Source organism: Anabrus simplex, chromosome 11 (genome assembly GCF_040414725.1).
Source record: "Anabrus simplex isolate iqAnaSimp1 chromosome 11, ASM4041472v1, whole genome shotgun sequence".
Lineage (NCBI taxonomy): Eukaryota > Metazoa > Arthropoda > Insecta > Orthoptera > Tettigoniidae > Anabrus > Anabrus simplex.
In genome coordinates this window covers 45,705,000-45,728,065 of record NC_090275.1, presented here as the reverse complement: position 1 = coordinate 45,728,065, position 23,066 = coordinate 45,705,000, and the positions used below count along the sequence as shown (strand labels likewise).

Sequence of the window (23,066 nt, the reverse complement as noted above, 5' to 3'; positions counted from 1 at the left end):
TTTTACATATTGATAAAGCTACAGAACACAACACAGTATTATTTGTATTAAAGAGGGTTATTGAGCCTCCGTGGCTCAGGCGCCACCGTACCGGCCTCTCAGCACTGGGTTCCGTGGTTCAAATCCCGGTCACTCCATGTGAGATTTGTGCTGGACAAAGCGGAGGCGGGACAGGTTTATCTCCGGGTACTCCGGTTTTCCCTGTCATCTTTCATTCGAGCAACGCTCTCCACCAATATCATTTCATTTCATCTGTCATTCATTAATCATTGCCCCAGAGGAGTGCAACAGGCTTCGGCAGCCGGTACAATTCCTATCCTCGCCGCTAGATGGGGGCTTCATCCATTCCATTTCTGACCCGGTCGAATGACTAGAAACAGGCTGTGGATTTTCATTTTCATTTCTATGAGGGTTATTCCAAACTTAGGCCATCGTAGTGCAGAGTTTGTTTTGTCAATAGGAGTACGGTAGTTATTTCTGAAAAACTGTGGGTTTCCCAACCTGATACAAATATTAACTATTCCTTGCTGCCACTCACAACGACCAGTAAGGCTTTTGAAGTACGAATAATTAGGCGGTTCTGAGAACCCAATAGTCAGCGATGACTAAAACTAACGGAGAAACAGATACTAGATAGTACTCTACATATTGACTGAATAAGACTGCCGCGGGTGAATTATACCTCAGTGTCCAGGCTCTTGGCAAAAATTTACCCCTGCTACCCTTCCTTACAGCACATGCTATACGCTGCTGCGCGAGTCTGCACTGTTTGCTGAGGCGCTGTACGAGTCTGTTAGTCGCAACAGACGACATTTTCTGCGTATTTCCGCTAACTATTTTTCTTTATAATTAAGTAAATTAAAGGAAAGAGTTAGCTGATAAGACAACTGTGTTTGTACAATTTATAAAACCCTGTAATTCCTAGTTTCAGGTGGCGAACATGGATAAAAATGCAATGTTTTGTCCACAAAGTTGCCTCCTCCCCAATCGCCGACACTGTTGTCACAATACGCACTGTTAGGAACTAGAGGCATGTACGGTTGGTGCGACATTGGGATTGTTTATTTCCACCGGCATTCAGTATTCATTATCCAGTAGAACCGGCATCGCGGTAATGACTACGAGAGTTGAAAATGCTTGTAGTGCTTTAGATGGCAATTATGGCAGTAATGACATTTAGGAAAATGAGTCAGAATTCTAGTGTAGTAGCGACAGTGGAAGTTACTCGAGTGCGAAGAGCATTTGAAGAAAGTGAGGGTGTAAGTGCCACGCCAGGTCCGTAACGCAAAAGAAGTGTAGTGATTGAAAAAAAAAAAAAAACAACCTACAACCTGATTGGAAATGGGGGAATAAAGACAATAATCCTGATATACACTGACTGAACAAATGTCATGGGATAGCGGAGCACTGATGCGCACCACACGCCCCATGTGCCGGCGGCAGTTCTGACACCGTTCGAACGGTGTATGGTGGTCGGTGCCCGAGGGATGGGAAGTGCGATTTCGGAAGTGGTGCGGGAATTCGGCTTCACACGATCTACCGTGTCCAGGGTGTATCGTGAATGGTTGAATGCGGGTGTCACCGTCCACAACAGACGAACGACCGGCCGTCCAGCTACCCTCGATGACCGTGACCGGCGACACCTGAGACGGATTGTCAATAGCGACAGACGGACAACCGTGCAACAAATCACGGCTCAATTCAACACAGGCCGTGCTAGACACGTCTCCCAGTGGACAATCCGTAGGGACATGGGTTCTATGGGGTATGGGAGCCGGCGCCGCACACGGGTGCCACTGTTAACCCAACGTCATCGGGCACAACGACGCACATTTGTCGCCAGTCACCAGGGATGGACACTGGAACAATGGCGTAACGTGATATGGTCGGACGAATCACGATTTCAGTTGCACCATGCCGATGGGAGGCACCGTGTATGGCGCAGACCACATGAAGCGATGGATCCCGCCTGCCTCGAAGATGTTGTCCAGGGCGCTGGTGTCTCTGTTATGGTCTGGCGTGCATTTTCCTGTATGGAATGGGCCCCCATAACTTCCGATGACCATTGTGTCATTTGGTGGCGCAAAGGGCAGACTCTGCCCATATTGTAGAAAGACACACAGGCATAATTCCTGGCATCATGGTGTGGGGAGCCATAGGATATGTGTTCAGGTCACCTCTAATAGTGTTTCAGCAGACTTTGATGGCACAGTGATACGTTACAGGCATTTTGTGTCCGCACATCCTACCCCTTATGGCACAGTGTTCCAAGAAGATGATGCCCATCCGCACACAGCACGCGTGTCTATGGACTGACTAGAGGATGTTAAGGTCCTCTCGTGGCCAGCAAGATTCCCTGACCTCTCCATCATTGAAACCATGTGGGATGACATTGGAGGGAGACATCGTCCCAGTACCATCCTGCGGGTTCTGTTGGGACAGCTGCAACAACTGTGGAAAAACTTGCCTCAGGAGAGAATCCAGAGGCCAGTGGAGGTTGCGACAGCCTACTGACCTGACACCAACATTCCACCTGTAACTGTCAACGGCCTAGTCTCTTTCATCCCATATTGTAATCAGTTCAATAAAGGCACATGGTTTTTCAGCATATTTAGTTTCATTCACTTTCAACCACTCTATCTGGGTGCTTAACTTTTTTTTTCCAGGCAGTGTATTTCCCCCTACAACTTTTATTATGTAGGCTACAGATTTTCAATACAGCTAATATTAACAGAGAAAATATGACATTTCCTGTTTAGATCCCCTTAATATTGTTACGCCACTGTATACCAATAAAATAATATATATCCCAGCTATAACTGAACTTAAATAACGAGCTTTGAAAAATACTGTTTAGCTGTTACATTGTGATATCATAAAAAGCAAAAAATAAAGTATAACATTTAGCTCTTGTAGGATTTCAGATACACTTTGTATACATGTTTTACCATTACTTACTGGGCTTTTCTTTTCCTACTATGTTTGCCTTGCATTCCTGGTCTTTTGCCACCTGTATTAACCTTGATTTTTTTTGTTACTAACTAATACTTTCCTGTGTTTATCCAGCTTCCTTTTTTTCCTAACTTCCCTACATAAAGAATGAAGGTGTTTCAAGATGAGCTCTCAGTGAGTGTTAAATATTGCAAAAACAAGCTCATGGGGGGCTGAGAGGAAATGGATGTAGAAGAACTGTACTTTGATGAGGAGAGAACTCATACATGAAAAGATGGAAAGGTATGAAGATGTACAGATTTTCCTTATCCTTTTGTTGTGTTTTCATAATTGTTATTGCCTTATAGATTTGTTGCTCTATCTTAACTTATATTGCTATATGAAAAATTAAATACCATATTTACTTGCATTTATCTCGTATGTTTTCATGATAATTTGAGTTTTAAAATTGCACTTTGAGATTTATGCATGAAAACAGGAAGTGGACAGATGATAGTCTGTGAATGGTATAATTTTAGTTCAATATAACTTCAAACACTTAAACTACTCTTAGTTGTACAATTGTTTTAAATAGGCCAGATATTTTGGACCAAATCTGTATGTCTCTTAAATTTGAATGAGGTTTTACAGTAAAAGTAGGAGTGATTTTGTTCTTGGTAGAATAATATGCATTAAAATACTGTTTATGTCCATATCTGGTTGCTTTCATTGTATAATTTCCTGATGTCCTACATTTTAGATCATTTAAGTCCTACATTCCACCAAAAGTATCTGGTAACCCTACGCAAGCATGCATGCCACAGGATATATTCTTGTCACATTTATATTGACTCCTGAAGACCAAAATATGCAAGATATATGCATGATTATTTTCCTCCCTAATCCCGTAACAAAAATGAGGGTGACATAAGCTTGACATGATAAACTGGGAACTATTGTTTAAATATATGAAGAAAGTAGGAATTGACTGGAAAGATAGGAGGCTCATCCAGAAAATTTACAAGAACAAGGAATGAGGCAGGGTTGTTCACTTGCACCATACCTTTTCAATTTGTTTATTGAAGAAGCAATAAGTGTTTTAAAGAAAGGTCTAAAGGTATAAAATGAAATGGGAAAAGAATCCACAGTATTAGATTTGCTGATGACATTTCCACAGTAGCAGACTCAGAGAAGGAATTAAATAGAATGTTGACTGTTTTGTGTGATACATTGAAACATTACAAAGATAAAATCAATAGTAAGGAAATGAAAATTTTAGTTGTGAGCAAAGATTGCAGCAAAGTTAATACAAACAGAAGAATAGGAAATTCCAAAATAGAACAAGTGCAACATTTCTGTTACTTAGGAAGCATTATCACTGAAGACAATAGATACACCAAGGAAATCTAAAGAAGAACAGGCCTTTCAAACTGAAAGAATTATTTTAACAAATGCCCATATAAGTCTAAAAACAAGAAAGGCTTTTATAAAATCCTTTGTGCCGTGCGGTTAGGAGTGCGCGGCTGTGAGCTTGCATCCGGGAGATAGTAGGTTCGAATCCCACTGTCGGCAGCCCTGAAGATGGTTTTCTGTGGTTTCCCATTTTCACACCAGGCACCTTAATTACGGCCACGGCTGTATCCTTCCAACTCCTAGGCCTTTCCTATCCCATCGTTGCCATAAGATCTATCCATGGCGGTGTGACGTAAAGCCACTAGCAAAAAAAAAAAATCCTTTATTTGGAGTGTACTACTTTACGGTTGTGAGAGCTGGACTATTGGAAATAAGGAAAGAGATTCCTTGGTAGCAACTGAAATGTGAATTTGGAGGAAAATGACGAGGACATACTGGACTGAAAAAAAGACGAATCGAGATGTTCTAAAGGAAATTGATGAACAACAGAGACTGATAAAGGATATGGAAAGAAGGAAGACAAAACTTGTGGATCACATCCTGGGATATAATGATTTGCTAGTAAACGTCTTTGAAGGAAAAATACTAGGAAAGAAAGGAAGAGGAACACATACTTTGAGAATGTGAGAAACTTGATGGGATGTAAAAACTACAAGGAAGTGGAGCGAACAGCACGGTTGAGAGGAGAATGGTTGCAGCGACAGGGCTTAGCCTTTAGTGTATCATGATGGCATAAGCTATAGCGAGATATATGCGATAAGTAAATGGCGTGTAAGCCTTCCTGTTACATTGATATCTACCTTGTGTTTGGATATATATTTGTTCATTGCTGCTCAGTATGTAAATATGATATACTAATCAACATTGTAACTGTATACTTGTAAGTTAAAAATGAGTAGCACTATCTAATGTAAAGAGAACAAGTTCCTTTTGCTTTTAAACATCTTACATTGTAAGGATTAAATTCATTATTATGTAATTTACAGACTTTTCTATCTAAAACAGACCGTTTACTGTAAAAGAAAAATTTCTGACCTTATCCTTGCTAACTGCAATGTCTCCTGTGCGTGGGGACACAGAATACATTCATTGTATCATCTGCTAGTCATAAGAGATGGCTAAAAGAGGTTTAGTTCTCAACTAGAAGTGTAGGTTGGGATCTAGAAATGCTTCTTTCTTACTTGTACCAGGCTCCCTACTTCCACCTTTCCCATGTAATCTCCGTTGGTCAGTTCTTGTTCTCTGCCAAGCCCAATGGTATTAGATTTACAAGGCCCGTAAAGTCTTTCGTTTTCACTCCCTTCCTTTCTGAGGTCGATACCTTCACTCTTGAAGGCTCAGACCTCTTCTGTTTTCCCTTTGATTAGTATTTAGAGGGAATGATTGTTTAGTTGTACTTTCCGTTAAAAAACCACCAAAACCACCACCTGGTTGTTCCATCTCAATTGTTAGTCAGGGATGATAGTTATTTTAAGCAAAAATACTAGGAGATAATCATCCCCTGATCATCATAGGCATTCACTCCCTGGCAAGGGTTATGATGTATTCTGAATGCACCAAAGTCACCTATTATTGGTTCTTCGTAGCAGAAAAGACCAATTCTAGAAATATGAACACTGCCTCAGTGCCGGCATATCAAAACTACCAAATCCTTTTGTTGTAGAATCAAGTAGTAATCCCCTAGCGCAGTATCATAAAAGCCCACCTAGTGGACGTGAACGTTAAGGCATCAAGTCTAAAACGTCTGACACCATGGTTAACCGGTTCGAATTCCATTCACCATGTTCACCGTCAGAATGTTGTTCAGCAGTGTAGGAGAGGTGGTGGTATACAATTTCTAATCGCTAGATTGTGTGCCAAGAACCTTGATTCAATTCTAAAACTCCCTTCGGTGTTCATATAACCGTGAGGGCATATGGCCCTGTCGATAGTGATTTGTCCGTTGTTTGGGGACCTTGAGCGGACCCCTTGGTGTTATTCAACAGGAGAAGGCTATGTACCGACACCAGGTTTCACCCTCAACCTACCTCCTACCTCCTACCTCCTCATTCTTATCACCATTGTCATCAACTTACATCAACTAGAAAGACCTGCAGACTGTCTCTCTGGAGGCCACACAGCATCAATTAATCATACAATCAATCAATCATGGAAGAAAGAAGGAGAGGATCAGTCATTCAGAGAATGAAGGAATCAACAAAAAATAGCCATAAAAAGTATGAAAATGAAAGACACCATAGCATCCATAAATCTTATACTCAGAGGGTCAGAAGAACAGCTTAAGAAACCTTATGCTCCAAAGTTGAAAGCTCTTGGAGAAAATCATCATTAATCAGAAACATTCTTTGTGAAGTGATCTTTTCGTAGTATACTTATTTTGATGACTGAACTTGACTACAGAATCCTGCAATTCTAGATAGTAATAAGTTATTTTATCTTTACTCATGTATTTTCTCTGCCTACCAACATCTTTGCCCATCAAGATGAATTGATTTACTGTTTTATGTACAGGGCTGTGGATACGGTTGCCAGCTGCATCATGCAGTGTACTGTTTCATGGTGGCCTATGGTACACAACGTACACTAATCCTTAAGTCCCGTGGCTGGCGGTACCATAAAGCAGGCTGGGAGGAAGTGTTCTTGCCCGTCAGCAACACCTGTCATGATGCATCTGGCTCGTCTCACAGTCATTGGCCAGGTAAGATCTTAATTCTTTTATCTGGCAAAGTACAATTTTATCACTAATGTAATATATTTGCATGCATACTTGCAAGATCCAGTAAGAAAGTTTTCCAAATTTATGCTGTGTGAAATAAGGCAAATTACATAGAAAATAAACAACAAAAAAAAAGGAGACAAATTGCTTGGAAATATTGACACTCCATGACAACCTGTGCTTTGTTTTCTCAGAAGAAACCAAGACTTAACTAATAATCCTCAGAGGTAAAGTAAACATCTTCGATGACCAAGATTTTCAGACAGATCCTCATTTTATTTATAACTGTTTGGTTCTTCAGTCTGCTGAAACTAATTTTTAGTAATACATTTATAAACTACCTGGAAAAAAAAACATATGGTAACAGAATTACACTTGAAAAGGAAACAAAATTTTTCTTTGATTTCTCTGGTTTCTTTACACTCTTTTAGTAGGTTGAGACAACTAATTACTTGTATGGTCCCTTGTGATTTTCTGAGATTATTTAACTGACTTTGTCTTCCGTTTTTCATTAAATCAATAAAAGTAAACTTCCACTTGTTTGATATTACGAGGGCAGATCAGAAAGTAACGCACAATTTTTCTCCCTTGGTATTGCAGCTGGAATGTTGAAATTTCACAACGATATAATTTGAAGTTTGCAGTACAGAGGGTATTTTGTTTTCATGTGCAGCTCTAGCGAGAGAAGCCTGAACTATGAACAAATCTGGCGCGCATGTTACTGTCGTCCACATGTGAAGAGCAGCGAAGTGTAGTTCAATATTTGTGGGCCAAAGGATATACACCAAGTGAAATTCTCAGGGATGTGCGTGGTGTGTCTGGACCGTAGCAATGTCTCCAGGTGGTATGCATTCTTCCAAGAGGATTGTGCGAACCTTAGTGATTCACCATGCTACGGGCGACCGGTAACAGCTTCAACTCTGCAGAATGCCCCCAATTAGGTAGCAATTTTGAACAACAGGAGTGTGCACCTGCAAATCTTATCGTATGTATGACACGTTGAAATTCCGTAAAGTTAGTGCTCGATGGGTGCCTAAGAACCTGACAAAAACTAAGTTTGAGTAATAAATTTATAATGATAAATGATAAAAAGATGACAAGCATGGATCACTTAACGTGTCACGCTACAGAAGGGCATGACTTTCTGAAAGGAGTCGTGGGCGTACCACTACACACCCAAAACCAAGCAGGCCTCTATCGAGTGGAAACATGCTGGTTCTCCACTATGAAATAAAATAATTTAAAGTGACTCAGTCTGTTAGAAAAGTGCTTGTGACAGTGTTCTGGGACATGTTTTGTGTGTTATTGGTGGACTTTGCTGAACACGGGACCACTGTGAATGCTGCAGACTACATTAAAACTGTGGTTAAGTTGTGTCGTGCCCTTTATGACAAACACTGCAACATTTATGCTGACGGTGTCAAACTTCTTCATGATAATGCCCGTCCCCATTTTGCTGCTCCCGTTTTTGAGAAACTCGCCAAATTTGGGTGGAAGCTGTTCCAGCATCCACCATACAGTCCGGACATGGCGCCTTCGGACTTTCATCTGTTTGATCCCATGAAGAAATTCCTCATGACAGATGCAGAAGTGAAATCAGCAGTCCACAGACGGCTGTATTCCAACCAAATGGACTTCTACGAATAGGGCATATTGAAACTGCTACCACGATGGGAGAAATGTCTTGAAAAAAGTGACTATGTAGAAAATAGCTCAAGATGTAAGTTAATTTGGGATTTGTTTGGTTTTGATACATATTAAACTGTTTGGAAAAACAGTTATTGTGCATTACTGTCCAATCTTCCCTCCTATATATTTGGTCAACTTGATGGCTGTGATTTTTTGGTATCTCGATTACTCTAGTCCTGAAAACCAAGAGGAATATTATCATTATGTTTCTTCTAGTTAATTTGTTTGTGGTAATGTATCATATATATGTTAGACTGCAAAGGCACAAAAGTGAGCTGAAAATGCAATAGACCTTACAAATGATAACAGGAAACTTGTACTACATAAAAGCTACACTCACTGTAGGCCTCAGACTCCCCGAAACTTTGGGGAAGTTTTTCCTTAACTTCAGTAAAACAGCAATCAGCTTCAGAGGATCCCTTAATAAACAAAAGTTTGAGAGACCCAATTTCACCAAGTTAAATCAAACAACAACACTCACTTTGGAAAAAGAAAAGTAGCTGAAGAAAACTTTTTTGTTTAAGGTGTAACATTGACACCAAAAAGTCCTTTTCATAAACATTTTTTTAAAATGAACAACTAAGAAAAACATACAATCACATATCGTCCCTACTATGGCAAACTGGCGAAAGTGATGAACTAGGCAACCTGTAGTTCTAAGGTTTTGGTCTAGATTTTATTATTTATAAAATGTCTACCCTCTGACAAAGTCTCATATCTGCAGCTCATTCTGTATGGCTAACACATAAAACCAATATTTAAATATAAAAAAATGATTTGACATACGTAATCACAACTTCTTTCAGCTTTCCTAATTTCTTGACAATTTGCACATTTGTTAGTTTGCCAGTTTGCTATATACTACCCATTTTTTCACATCTATTTAAGTGAATAGGAAATTATTTTTTTAAGTTAGGCTAGAACATAAGCACATCCATCATCCTTATAGGGGCCGATGACCTACCTTTTAGGCCCTTTAAACAACAATCGTCATCGTCGTCGTCATCATCATCATCATCATCATCATCAATCCATCTTCCCTTTCCACTTCACCACCCCATTCAACCCTTCCCACCTATTTTATTATTTTTATCTTTTTAAATTATTTTTGTCTGAAGCATAACAATGATACTATTTTAAGACTGTTTTTTGAGGAGAAGATAATTCTATATAATTTCACCTAAGCAGTTGAAGAGATTCCTAAGGAATGAAACATGTTGTACTAATAATTAATTTGCCTAAAACAAATATATACAGTAGTATCAAACAGGTAGAAGTTTACCTTTATTGATTTAATGTAAGTAAGATATGATATGGGAAATAAACCGGATTTCTTGCAATTCCTTTTTTTAGGTAAACCAAACACACAAGTAATAGATCTGCCTATCATTGACTCGCTGTCTCCTCGCTCACCGTACCTGCCGCTGGCTATCCCAGCAGACCTCGCCCCTCGCCTGACGAGGCTACACGGCGACCCCATCGTGTGGTGGGTCGGCCAGTTTCTCAAGTACCTGCTGAGACCGCAAGAAGCAACTAAAACCCTCCTTGACGAAGCCCAAAGAAGACACGGATTCGAGAGACCCATAGTAGGGTTAGTAGAATGCTGTTCTTTAAAAATGATGAATGGTGTCGTCCATTTGCATTGCAGAGCATGTTCATACTCAGTGTGCTATTGAGTTAGGGAGATTCATGGTTCACAAATTTAAAGTTCATTCCAATTATGACACCCATTGTTCTGAGTGTAATTTTCTTGCCAAGTTCACCTGTACAAGCAACATGCTCTAGGAAAATTACCAGTGTTGCCAACTTATATTTTCAAGATCCGCTAAATACTACTAAAAATCTGCTAAAATTCTGCCAAGAAACCCGATTTCAAATAATGAGCAATAATAATAATAATAATAATAATAATAATAATAATAATAATAATAATAATAATAATAATAATAATAATAATAATTAAAAAAAAGTAAATGTCTGCACACACCTGATCTGTGAGTTTTACTGGGATTAACTCCCTACCTGCGAACCGGCGAGCTAAAACTTGTAGGCATTTTACTGCCGGGTACAAACTAGGTGAATCCCCTACCTCAAGTTCCACACACAGAACAGGCCAGTTCATTAAACAGTCTTCCTTCATAGCATAAATATAAATGCTACTCTCTCACAGTTTCATTATCTGTCGTCATTCGTCAACTAAGAGATAAGCACCCTTTCCCCACGCATTACAAATTTATGATACCATGATCTCATAACATCAAATCAAATAACACGTTTTCCTCATGTGACTGCTAGCTCCTGACAAGAAATACAAAATAGCTCAGAGACAGACTGGAGTACAAATTTAAAAAAAAAAGTAAAATGGATAAAACGCTAAATTCCGCTATAATAAATCTAGAATTCCACCAAAAAAATCTGCTGTCCGCTAAATGGTATATTTCTCCGCCGACAGTCTTCTAATTCCACCATACTTAGCGGAAAATCCGCTAAGTTGGCAACACTGGTGGTTAGTAGTATCAAATTACAAAGGGAGCTCAATGTATAATGCATCACTTTTTTCTTTTTCTAAAAGTAGGTTGGTTTTATTGAGGATTCGAACACATCTTGTTATTCCCCAATCTTTTTGCTACAATACCATATTTTTCATTTTTTAATCTCTGTTCACCACCGTAATGTGAGGGCCTATGTGCTTGCATGGTACCGCTCAACTGATCGATGTCAGAGCCAACATCATGCTGCATCAATAACTTCCCCATCATCCAGGTAGTGCTTCCCGTCCAGTGCATCCTTCATTGGGCCAAACAGATGGAAGTCAGAAGGTGCGCGATCCAGGCTGTAGGGTGGATGGGGGAGAACAATCCAGATCAGATAGGTTTACTCGACCTTGTTGTGATGATGAAACGTGCCTCGCCCAACGACTCACCGTGCTTTTGTTCACTGCCAGGTCTCCGTAGACATTCTGCAAGCACATATGAATATCTGTGATGCCCTGGTTTTCTGCCAAAAGAAACTCGATAACTGCTCTCTGTTACAGACGCCATTTTGAAGGCTAGTTACAGTGCTGCTACCTACCAGAAATTAATGAAACTCGACGAGATGAAGCAGGAATATTCAAAGATGTCCTAAACAAAATTCCAATTTTTTAAAAGTGAAATTGACCGAGAAATAATATGTGTTGCATTAAATATTGAATGCACCTCGTATTTAAATTCTGGGGTGTGTAGTTGACCATATTTTCATGACCATAATCTGAATACTGCATCACAAAAGTAATCTGCAGATGTTCAAGGCAGTTGGATTGGTTTCTTGGTGATATAAATAGAGTCTTTGTATTGAATTGAAAGAGATACATATTTCATTGTAAATTGATCTCGGTGATGAATTCTGTTTCCAAGATAACAAGTTCAAACCTGCCAAATTCGATGATATTTCAGTGTGTTTAAATGCAACAACTCTGTCATTGACTTTTGCCATGTTAAGGGAATTCTAAGGGACAAAATATTTGATGTCAATTAAATCACCACTGATGTGATTGTTTACATAGTCTTTTCTTAAATGAGTTCAAAGAACTTGTAAATTTATCAAATATCTTTATGGCAAATTATTCGAATCCCTAGTGCCTCTTCCTATAAATGGGTATTTGCTCCAATTTGCCCTCTTAAATTCAAACTTTTATCTTCATTTATTATGATTTTTTTCTACTTTTAAAAATTCCCCTGAAGTTTATTTGTCTATTAATGTCATTCCAAGTCATCTCTCCACTGACAGCCCGGAACATTCCTCTTATACACAGCAGTTATAATAAGAAGTATTTCTTGTCCACCTATTCAATACAAATCACCTTTTTGGTGTTTACACTTTTATACAATTAACTTCTGAAAGGGACATGTTTCGCTCTTATAAAGAGCGTTTTCAGCCTAAATCTTAATCTTTAAATGATGATCTTGAACAGTCGTAAGCATATTAAACAGTCAATAGTCAATATTAAAATTACAGTAGTCTAAAAACCAAATTACATTACATCTAAAGAAACAACGTTAAAGCTCTTCTTAAAGACGTAATAACACGAACAATTAAAATTATCACAATGTCAATTTAAAACTTTGTGTCTGAAACTATTATTGAATCTTTGTCTTAAGAACAGTAGTAAATGTCTTTCTATAAAACGGCACCAAGGTGAACACCAATCTTACTGAAAAATGAAAATAAAATGCAACGTATGTGACGTGGTGTGTCCAAAATGTGCGTTAAATAAAATAGAGTGCCCACAAGTTGAAATGTGAAAACACAATAATCCATATTGCTTTAAACATAACAGACAGGACGCAGAATGAGCAGGAGTCAAATGTGAGATTACTCCCCATTGAAGGTCTCCCCCTATTTTAACACCTGGGTACTTCCAGTGATGCCCATGAGCTAGTTTCACCCCATCAGCACAAATCTATAGCAATTGAAAGGACATTAAAACAAATAACTTTATTATTACTGAATTATGCCCGACTCGTTGGCTGAATGATCAGCGCACTGGCTTTCGGTCCAGAGGGTCCCGGGTTCGATTCCCGGTCGGATTGCGGATTTTAACCTTCATTGGTTAATTCCAGTGGCCCGGGGGTTGGGTGTTAGTGCTGTCCCCAACATCCCTGCAACTCACACTCCACACATAACACTATCCTCCACCACAATAACACGCAGTTACCTACACATGGCAGATGCCGCCCACCCTCATCGGAGGGTCTGTCTTACAAGGGCTGCACTCGGCCAGAAATAGCCACACGAAATTATTATTATTATTATTATTATTATTATTATTATTATTATTATTATTATTATTATTATTATTATTATTATTATTATTATTACTGAATTATGAGAATGTAACTTAAAAGCTTTTCAGTCTGTCGAACACACAAGTTAAAATAAATATTACACTGTAACACACCTGTAAAAAAACACATTATTAAACAAGGAATAAAAAATACACACTGTTGAACAAAGAATGAGATGTTTCGTTCTTGAAAGAACATCATCAGATTCTATCAGATCACACTCAAGTATTTAGAATACTTATGTTTAGGAACTTGAAATCTGGAACTTATCTTAATGATGCCCTCCATTATAAGGGGAAAACAGCACTGTTATCAGCCCCTTTTATTAGTATAGAATACAGTCCTTGGTATGTGACATATCAAGAATGCAAAGATGAAAAGACAAAAGAAATTTAGGAAGAGACAAACCAGCATAAAATAATATTCTACATCTCGAAACCATTTATATTTCATTTTGATAAAATACTTATCAAGTATTTATTTGTACATTGGCTTAACAGTTAAAAATATAGACAAAACACATTTTTGTAATAGTTTTTGCAAATTATTAGCATAAATATTATTTTCTACAAAAAGTGAATGTGTCCAGATGTAATAACTGTTTTCCCAGTAAAACGTTAGAGGAGAAAAGTGAAACTTTATGCCGAAGTTGGTAGATATCTACCTATTTAGTTTTATTATATTGGTCATCGTATTAAGTTATTGTTTGATAAATATGAGAGGTTTTTTTTTTTTTTTTTTTTTTTTTCATTCCCTGAAATTTCAGTATTTTGGACTTGTCCAGTTTGTGCTGTCAATCCTTAAATTTACTGTATTTCTTGTGTTGTCTTAGGGTCCACATACGTAGAACCGATAAAGTTGGTACTGAGGCAGCGTTTCATCCCATAGAGCAATATATGTCTGCTGTTGAAGAATATTTTGATCTCTTGGAGATGCGACAACCAGTCCCTCAGCGCAGAGTGTACCTGGCTTCTGACGACCCCAAAGTAATTGTGGAGACTAAGCGCAAGTAAGTATTTGAGTTATTTAAGACTTGCTTACTTCACATGTACCCACTGACTGCACTGTATGATTTGATACCTCTCATGCTGATAAGGTGTAAGAGAATGCTGGTAAAAACCCAGGACTTGATAATGACGTAAGTAACTGGTTGCTCATTCCCCTTGCAAATGATAAGCACTTCTGTGCATATACTGGAGAGAGCAGCTTGTGCTATTACAATTTATTTAATGATAAGGTATTGGGTCGATGCATAAGTTCATCTGCTATTCTTTTGGGTTGGCAACAATGCGGTGTGAAGGGATTGCTTATCATTTTGTTTTAACTGAGTTTGGAGTTTGTGTTGTAAAACACAGGTTTTCTTGATTGTGAACATATTATTGTGTACTTTTCAGACAAACAGATATGGAATGTCAGGTTGAGAAAAGTGAGCATTTCCGACACATTTTACTCGTTGAGTTTAACCAAGGATCCAGTGCAGCAGGAGCTGCGAGAGCAATTTTTGAAGTGTACAGAAATAAAGCAATTGCTGAAAGAACAGCACAAAAATGGTTTTCCTGCTTTCAAGCTGGACGGTTTGACTTGTCTGAATATCCACGTTCTGGAAGACATTCAGATTTTGACGTAAATCGCTTGAATGAGGTTCTTCATGAGAATCCTCATCAAACAACGTGGGAAATGGTGCAAGCTTTTTAATGTGTATAGTGGTCAGTTTGCCTTTGCTATTGACAACAAAAGACAAAAGACAACAACCAGTCTTATTGCTCCACGATAATGCTTTTCCGCATACAGTGCAATTGACCAAAGGTGTCATTGCTGAACTTGGCTGGGAATCTCTTCCTCATCCTCCGTATGACTCTGACCGTGCCCTCTCAGATTTCCATCTTTTCTGCTTCCTTTCTAACCACGTTCAGGGGCAAGTGTTTCCTGACGAAGCTTCTCTTGACCAATGGATAACAGATTTCTTCCAGTCAAAACCAAAACAGTTCTACAGGCGAGGCATTCAACTGCTACCTGAACGTTGGCAAAAGGTCGTAGAGAGTGGAGGGGAATACATCACTGAGTGATTGTGATTGTGAGTTACAGTGCATGACAGTAACAGTAACAGTAAAATAAAATAAAATAAAATAAAATAAAATAAAATAAAATAAAATAAAATAAAATAAAATAAAATAAAATAAAATAAAATAAAATAAAATAAAATAAAATAAAATAAAATAAAATAAAATAAAATAAAATAAAATAAAATAAAATAAAATAAAATAAAATAAAATAAAATAAAATAAAATAAAATAAAATAAAATAAAATAAAATAAAATAAAATAAAATAAAATAAAATAAAATAAAATAAAATAAAATAAAATAAAATAAAATAAAATAAAATAAAATAAAATAAAATAAAATAAAATAAAATAAAATAAAATAAAATAAAATAAAATAAAATAAAATAAAATAAAATAAAATAAAATAAAATAAAATAAAATAAAATAAAATAAAATAAAATAAAATAAAATAAAATAAAATAAAATATAAAAACCACACAAACTTATGCATCATCATCATCATCATCATCATCATCATCAAAGTCCCACTCCAGTCACCCAGGTGTGGTTAACAAGCCTCCTCCACTCCTTTATGTCCTTCCACTTTCCTGCTCCATTACTTCTGCCACATCCAATCCAACTTCTCTAATGTCCTTCCAAATCTGATCCATCCACCTTCTTCTCGGTCTTCCAACTGGTCTCTTTCTCTTAACTTCTCTTTCCAATTCCCTTCTTGCCACCCGTTCCTTTCCCACTCTTTTTACATGTCCGAACCATCTCAGTCTTGCTTTCTGTATGTTCTGTACTAATGGTTCTATATTTAGCTCTTCTCTGATTTTAATATTTTGAATTCTATCTCTTCTTGTCTTTTTAACCAATGTTCTTAAAAACGTCATTTCTACTGCTTGGATCTTACTATCTTGTTTCTTATTAGTTACCAGCGTTTCTAATCCGTATGTTACAATTGGTATGTAATACGTAATATGGTTTATATAATGTTAATGTTGTTCTCTTGGGTACTTTGTCATCCCATAAAAGCTCTCTGACTTGATGATAAAATGTACCTTTACTTAGTCTGTTATTAATTTCAGGGTTGATTTCATTACTTCCATTAATAATGCTACCCAGATATGTAAACTGTTCTACATTCTCTAAACGTTCTCTGTCTGTGTTCACTTGGCTTCTCTTTTTTTCTTTTCCACAGTGCATGACTACAGGAATGGCACTCTACCCCACCTAAGATAATTTGGGGGGGAGGAGAAAATGCCTTGCCTCCCCACCCCAAAGTCGGTGCCACTGTGGTGATTATTGTTTAAAGAGGGAGTACAACTGGGCAACCATCCTCTTCTAACACTAATCAGAGGAGGAAAAGGAACAGGTCCAGTCCTTTAAAAAATGGAGGTATCAGCAAAAGAAAGGGAAGGGACATGAAGGGCATGAAAATGAAAAACTCCCTAGGCCTCGGAAACCTAATACCGTTGGGTTTGTAAAAGAACAACAGTTGACCAAGGACGGTCGGATAGGATAGGTGAGATTGAGGAGCCTAACACAAGTAAGTGGAAGCAACGCCAGACTCGGCCAGAACAGTGATCGCCCCACCATACTTTCAAGTTCAAAGCCCCTGGTCCCCCTTTTAGTCATGTCTTATGACAGGCAGGGGATAACGTGGATCTTATTTTACTTCCCCCACTCACAGGGAAAAAAACAGCCTATAAAGAATATGTATGTATGTATACATGCACAAGGCCAAGTCATATGAAATTAATTTCATTTTCATTTTATTTTATTGAGCAGAACTGGTATAAAAATGTGTTATTTTTGCTACGTAGTCTCCATTGTGTTCAGTGCGAGTCCTCTGGCACTTATGAAGTACCGGTACATGGATTCCTCTTGAAAAAAAAAAAATCCTTTTGTTGTTTGTGCAGCCACTCATGTACTGCCTTCAATCCTTTTTTTTGCCTCATCGAAACAAAGCGGTGGTGGTGATTATTGTTTTAAGAGGAAGTACAACTGGTCAAGCATCTTCTTTTAACACTAATCAGAGGGAAAAAATGGAAGGGGTCCAACAATTTGAAAAATAAAAATATTGGCCAAAGAAAGACTCCTTAGGCCTTGCAAACTAATACTGTTGAGATTACAAAGAACAAGAGTTAACCAAGGGAGGCCAGATAGGAGAGATGAAAATGAGGGGCTTGGCACAAGTAAGTGGATACAAGGGCCCTGTGGTCATTATCCTATGCTCCCAAGTTAAAAGCCCCTGTGTCCCATCCAAACAAAACATCCTTCCTCTCAGCGCTTCCATAAGATAATGTCTTTATTGGTGGCGAAGTTTGGGCTCAAGGACCTCTCTTACACTTAACCGCTAGAAGACATGTACATAATTTATAATTACAAATATAAATAACACAAATAATATTAATAATAATAATAGCATCCTTAATTTTAAAATACTCAAAATAATGTACACTTAAACGATGTAACTATATTAATCCATGCATTTATCTCATTCATTCCTTCATTCATGTAACCGTAATCGGGATAATTACGCCTACACACAATAATAATAATAATAATAATAATAATAATAACAACAACAATAATAGTAATACAAAAATAATAATAATACAAAAAAAGAAACAGTAAATAATATTGACACTTAATAATATGGATAGGGAAATCGTAAAATAACACGGTGGCGGTGAATTCATATCAAAACTTGGAAACGTGATGGGAAACTTCTAAATACGCAAAATCAAATTGTATGCTGGGAACTTATAGGCCTAATAATGACAACTAAGAAAGAATTGTGGAAGGTGCAGGAGCCCTATGAGGTCAATGGGAAGGTATGACTTAGGGGGGAGAAAAGGTTTACAAGATTCACCCTCTAGCTCAACTATATTAAAAATAACAAAGAAGGTTTACAAGAAGCAAGTTAAATTACATAACAACTGATGCTTGACTCAACGACAGAAACAGATAGACTAACCGAAGCGAAAACATAATCAGGATACTTAAATCACTTTGTAAAACACAAGTTTAACGTATGCAGAATTACACATGGGTTGTTGATTAAAAATGCCGGTAAAAGATTTGGAAATTACAAATCAACGGGAATCTAGGGCAAACTCACACGTTAAATTTAAAACTTTGAAAATTACATTAAGTAAGGAAATACCGAAATACAAAAGGAATTAAATCAAACAAAATCAGAAAACATTGAGAATAACATGAAAATAGCACTGAAATAACACTTACCGCAGAAAGCTGGAGTTCCCGAGGGGCAAGCACCTCCGCTCTCGAGGACAGTCAGACGGAAATGACACCGGGCACACGCATCATTTTCCCGAAGCCGGCAAAAGGCCGGAAATGGCCCGATCACAACCAACCAGTAATATTAAATTCCACTAGATTCCCATTACTTTTTGCCAATTGTAATGCCCGTACTTTTGGCCAATCCAATTGTATGACCATATATGATTATTTCCTGGCCTACTGATGTGAGAGGAATTACATTATCTATTTCAACATCGGTAACCGCACGTGCGGTATAGGATGTTTCACAACTAAAGCACCTTTACATTTTCTCAATCACATTACAAACATCAAATTAACATTTGGTCAAGTTATATAAAATTTGAATACAACCATCACTTCAAAATACCTTTTGCATCTTGCAATGTTCATTTACAGTTCCATATATCTTGCTGTTTCCCTATTTAAAAAAAATTATTACAAACATATTTAAATTAATATTTCTTGCAGTTACATAAAACAATAATTCCAGCAGAGTCTGAAGTTCTTATTTCTTCATTTTTCACAATACAAAATATTACAAACAAAAATGAAATCCTGCTGTCCTTTCTTGACGACAAAAATGCAATTCTGCTGTTCTTTCTTAATGACACACCTATCACAATTCATTCAACAATTATCCAGAAAATCAGCAGGATCTACTCAGCAGATTCGCAGCAAGCCACTTTAAACTTGCGTTGAGAGGGATTGTCTCCAAAATACGCAGGCAGCGAATTCCATGACCTGGATGCAGAGATTATGAAGAAGCAGTTGTAAACAGCAGTGCGGTTTATAGGTATGACAAGAGAGGAGGCAGATCTAGTATTGTGGTCATGATATGACAAGAGGTGAAAAAAGAAAAAAAAAGTGAAGAAAGATAGTTGGGTGTATTAGTGGAAAGTATTTTGTGCAGAAGTGATAACATGTGAAGTTCACAGGATTGGTGCACTCGAAGCCACGACCGCTCCTTATAATAAGGTGATATATGAACATCATATCTCAGATTAAAGATATATCTTATGCAGCTGTTCGGGCTCCGGTTCAGTTTCTTGTTACTGTGGCCCAAATATGTGATAATCACTAGGAGCAAGGTCTTTTTTTTTTTTTTTTTTACAAGTTGCTTTACGTCGCACCAATCAAATAGGTCTTATGGCGACGACGGGACAGGAAAGGACTAGGAGCAGGAAGGAAGCGGCCGTGGCCTTAATTAAGGTACAGCCCCAGCATTTGCCTAGTGTGAAAATGGGAAACCTCGGAAAACCATCTTCAGGGCTGCTGACAATGGGGTTCGAACCCACTATCTCCCGAATACTGGATACTGGCTGCACTTGAGCGACTTCAGCTATCGAGATCAGTAGGAGCAAGGTCTGATGAATATGTTGGATGTAGAAGACACTCAAAATAGAGGTCTTGGATGGTTGCATGGGCACTGTCATGTTGCTGCTGTGACAAAAATCCTTCACCATACTGAATCATTATTCGTTGATAAATTTCAATAGGTTTCACAATTTCATTTCTAAAAACAAAAAAAAGAAACCAAACAGCAGACAGCTGTTGTTCTTTTTTTGTGCACATCTTGGTTACACTGGCACTATCCACGAAACTTTTAGTGATACTTCAGCCCCCTAGTGCTGAATCGGTAGACCTCGGTTAACTTCGAGATTCGTATTGGCAACCTCTGACACAAAAAGTATGAATTGATTATGCATCGCCGTGAGACATCAGGCGGTATGATTGCAACACTTTAAATACTATTGTTATTTACACAGCAAAATCAAAATATAGGTTAAACTTGAACATGAGTGAGGAAAATCAAAGTACTTCACTGGAACAACCTAGAACTCCTACATGGAAACGACGATTTAGAAAATTCATATCGATTGATCATACTATCGATTCAATTCAGATTTCATTTCCATTCAGCTGGCAGTATTACCGGAACCGTTTTAGCTCCCTCCTTACTCCTTACCCCTGTAAAAAAGTGTTGCTAAATGTTTTGCGAATAAAACATTGATTGTGTTTGCTTGACTGCACGCTGCTACCAACAGTAAGATATTTGTTAAAGTTTTTATAATAGTACTGCCAATGGACAGTACTGTGATGCAACATTTCATGTTTTAATTATACTTCTGAAGTTTTCATTTGACCTACCCTTGTATCTCTATCAAAAGTTGCGGTGAATATTACTGGGTAATTTAAACTTTACTGAGCTAGTTGACTGTGCAGTATGGTCCCTGTAACTGTAAGCATGCAAGGTACAAAGCCAACCATCAGCAGCTCTGAATGTGGATTTTAGTGGTTTCCCATTTTCACATGCTAAATTTCTGCCTCCCATTTTCATCTCAACAGCAGCTATCGTAGGACTAGATGATTTATTTTGTAATGAATAAATACTTGGATGATTTATATGGATTCTTATATGAGGCACAGTGCATAATTATTTTCCTTGAAAAGCCTTATTTATTAAGTACCAAATTGTGTAACGGTGGATAAAGTGAAAACAGGACAGTGGTTATACTGGGTTGTTTGTTTGTTTGTTTGTTTGTTTGTTTGTTTGTTTGTTTGTTTGTTTGTTTGTTTGTTTGTTTGTTTGTTTGTTTGTTTGTTTGTTTGTTTGTTTGTTTAGAGAGAGTGTACATGTGCCTTTTTTGGTCTTTTGGAAAAAGGCATTGAAGGGATGGCACTCCTGTTTGGACCAGAGTTGCAGTGGTAACAGAAATAGGTTTCAGACTCACTTGTGAAATGACAAATAAAAATGAACGCATGTGTAATGGTTACTTAGAAAGGCTTTTATCCAATTAAAACAAAGTCATTGTCTCAGTATACTGTATATTTTAAGAAAATGCAAAATCAGAAGGGCAAGAATACTGCACACCAGCTATAGTTTAGAATAATTGTGCTGTGTTGGCTTAACTCAGGGATTGATCAGTTATTTAAAATAGTTTTGTAAGTTGTAATTGCTTTCCTTATTAACACATATTTACCATTAGCACCATCAATTAGTTTCTGTATTTGTTAATCAGAATGCAATTCTTTGTTACACTGTATGTAGTACGAAAAACCTTATTGGTATGCTGTTTACTATTGATGTACTGGATGGGGTAATTCTTAGTTCTCTACAAGGTTAACTTTGTCTGAGATTGTTCTGTGTACCTTTGTCTTTTTATGGTTAAATAATTTCTTTCCCAGTGATGTTTGCTGGTCCACTTTCGTGCTTCCATTATATGTAACCACAACATTAATCCTTTCAATTTAAATATTCAGCCGATTCTTTTTCAACGTCCAAACTAATTTCCAGTCCCCTTGAACATACCTTTTCTAATTGTTGAGCAGTCCGGTATTTTGAAATGAAGACAAACTTTCACTTACAGTTGCTGGGTAATTAAATTCACTGGTATAACTAGTACTGACATCTAGATCCTAGATTAATGACGTGGCCATCATCACTAATTAATTTTGTGAGTAGATTTTCCAGATTCCTCATAATACAAAAATGTGTTAAAATAACTGAATTAAGTTCCCTTCATCTTTGTAAAATAGACATTCACTGTTTATTAAATTTAACATTATATAAACTTGATAAATACTCAAGACTTTCAGAAACATAATCCAAACCGAGCAGGATCAAGATGAACAACTACAAGAACAAACGGGCCGATGATGTAGATGTTAGGCCCCTTTAAATCATCAAGCAAGTAACAACAACAAAGAACTGCTAGTACAAGTACTTTCGTTGATTTAAAAAAAGTTTTGTCATACTTGGAAGTTTGAAGTAATAGCCTATTCAACATCACGTATTCGAGAGATTGATGAAGCATTGTAATTAGAAATACAGTTGGTAGTACTGGTTAGATAAGGAAGTTACTCTCTATTGGTCTTTGAAATGGGAGATTTTAAAATCTTACAAAAGAAAGAAACTTCTATCACTCTAAAAGGAAATAGGTTTCAGACTGCGTTCTGCCTTTCCATATAGGTTCCGGACTCTGTTCCGGTGTGTTCCGGCACCATTGCATCTCTGATTTAGACAGTGAAGTCATGGGCATTGTTCTGAAATAAACCTTGATTTGATTCTGTGGCCTCTGTTCCATTTTGATGTGTTCTGCCCTCATTTATTAGATCTTTCTCTCTCTGACAGAACCAATCATAATATTGTAAGCA

At 37.5% G+C, this 23,066-nt stretch overlaps 1 protein-coding gene across 5 annotated transcripts in view; it reads left to right on the top strand.

Annotated features, from left to right (window-relative positions):
• The window catches only part of FucT6 (alpha-(1,6)-fucosyltransferase), a 415,916-nt gene that overhangs the window by 381,906 nt on the left and 10,944 nt on the right, over positions 1-23,066 (top strand). For all 5 annotated transcript variants that reach the window (XM_067155180.2, XM_067155183.2, XM_067155184.2 and 2 more), the window contains exons 6-8: positions 6,856-7,042; positions 10,103-10,340; positions 14,408-14,584. In XM_067155180.2, the coding sequence (XP_067011281.2) occupies positions 6,856-7,042; positions 10,103-10,340; positions 14,408-14,584 (602 nt within the window). The remainder of the gene's footprint in view (positions 1-6,855; positions 7,043-10,102; positions 10,341-14,407; positions 14,585-23,066) is intronic.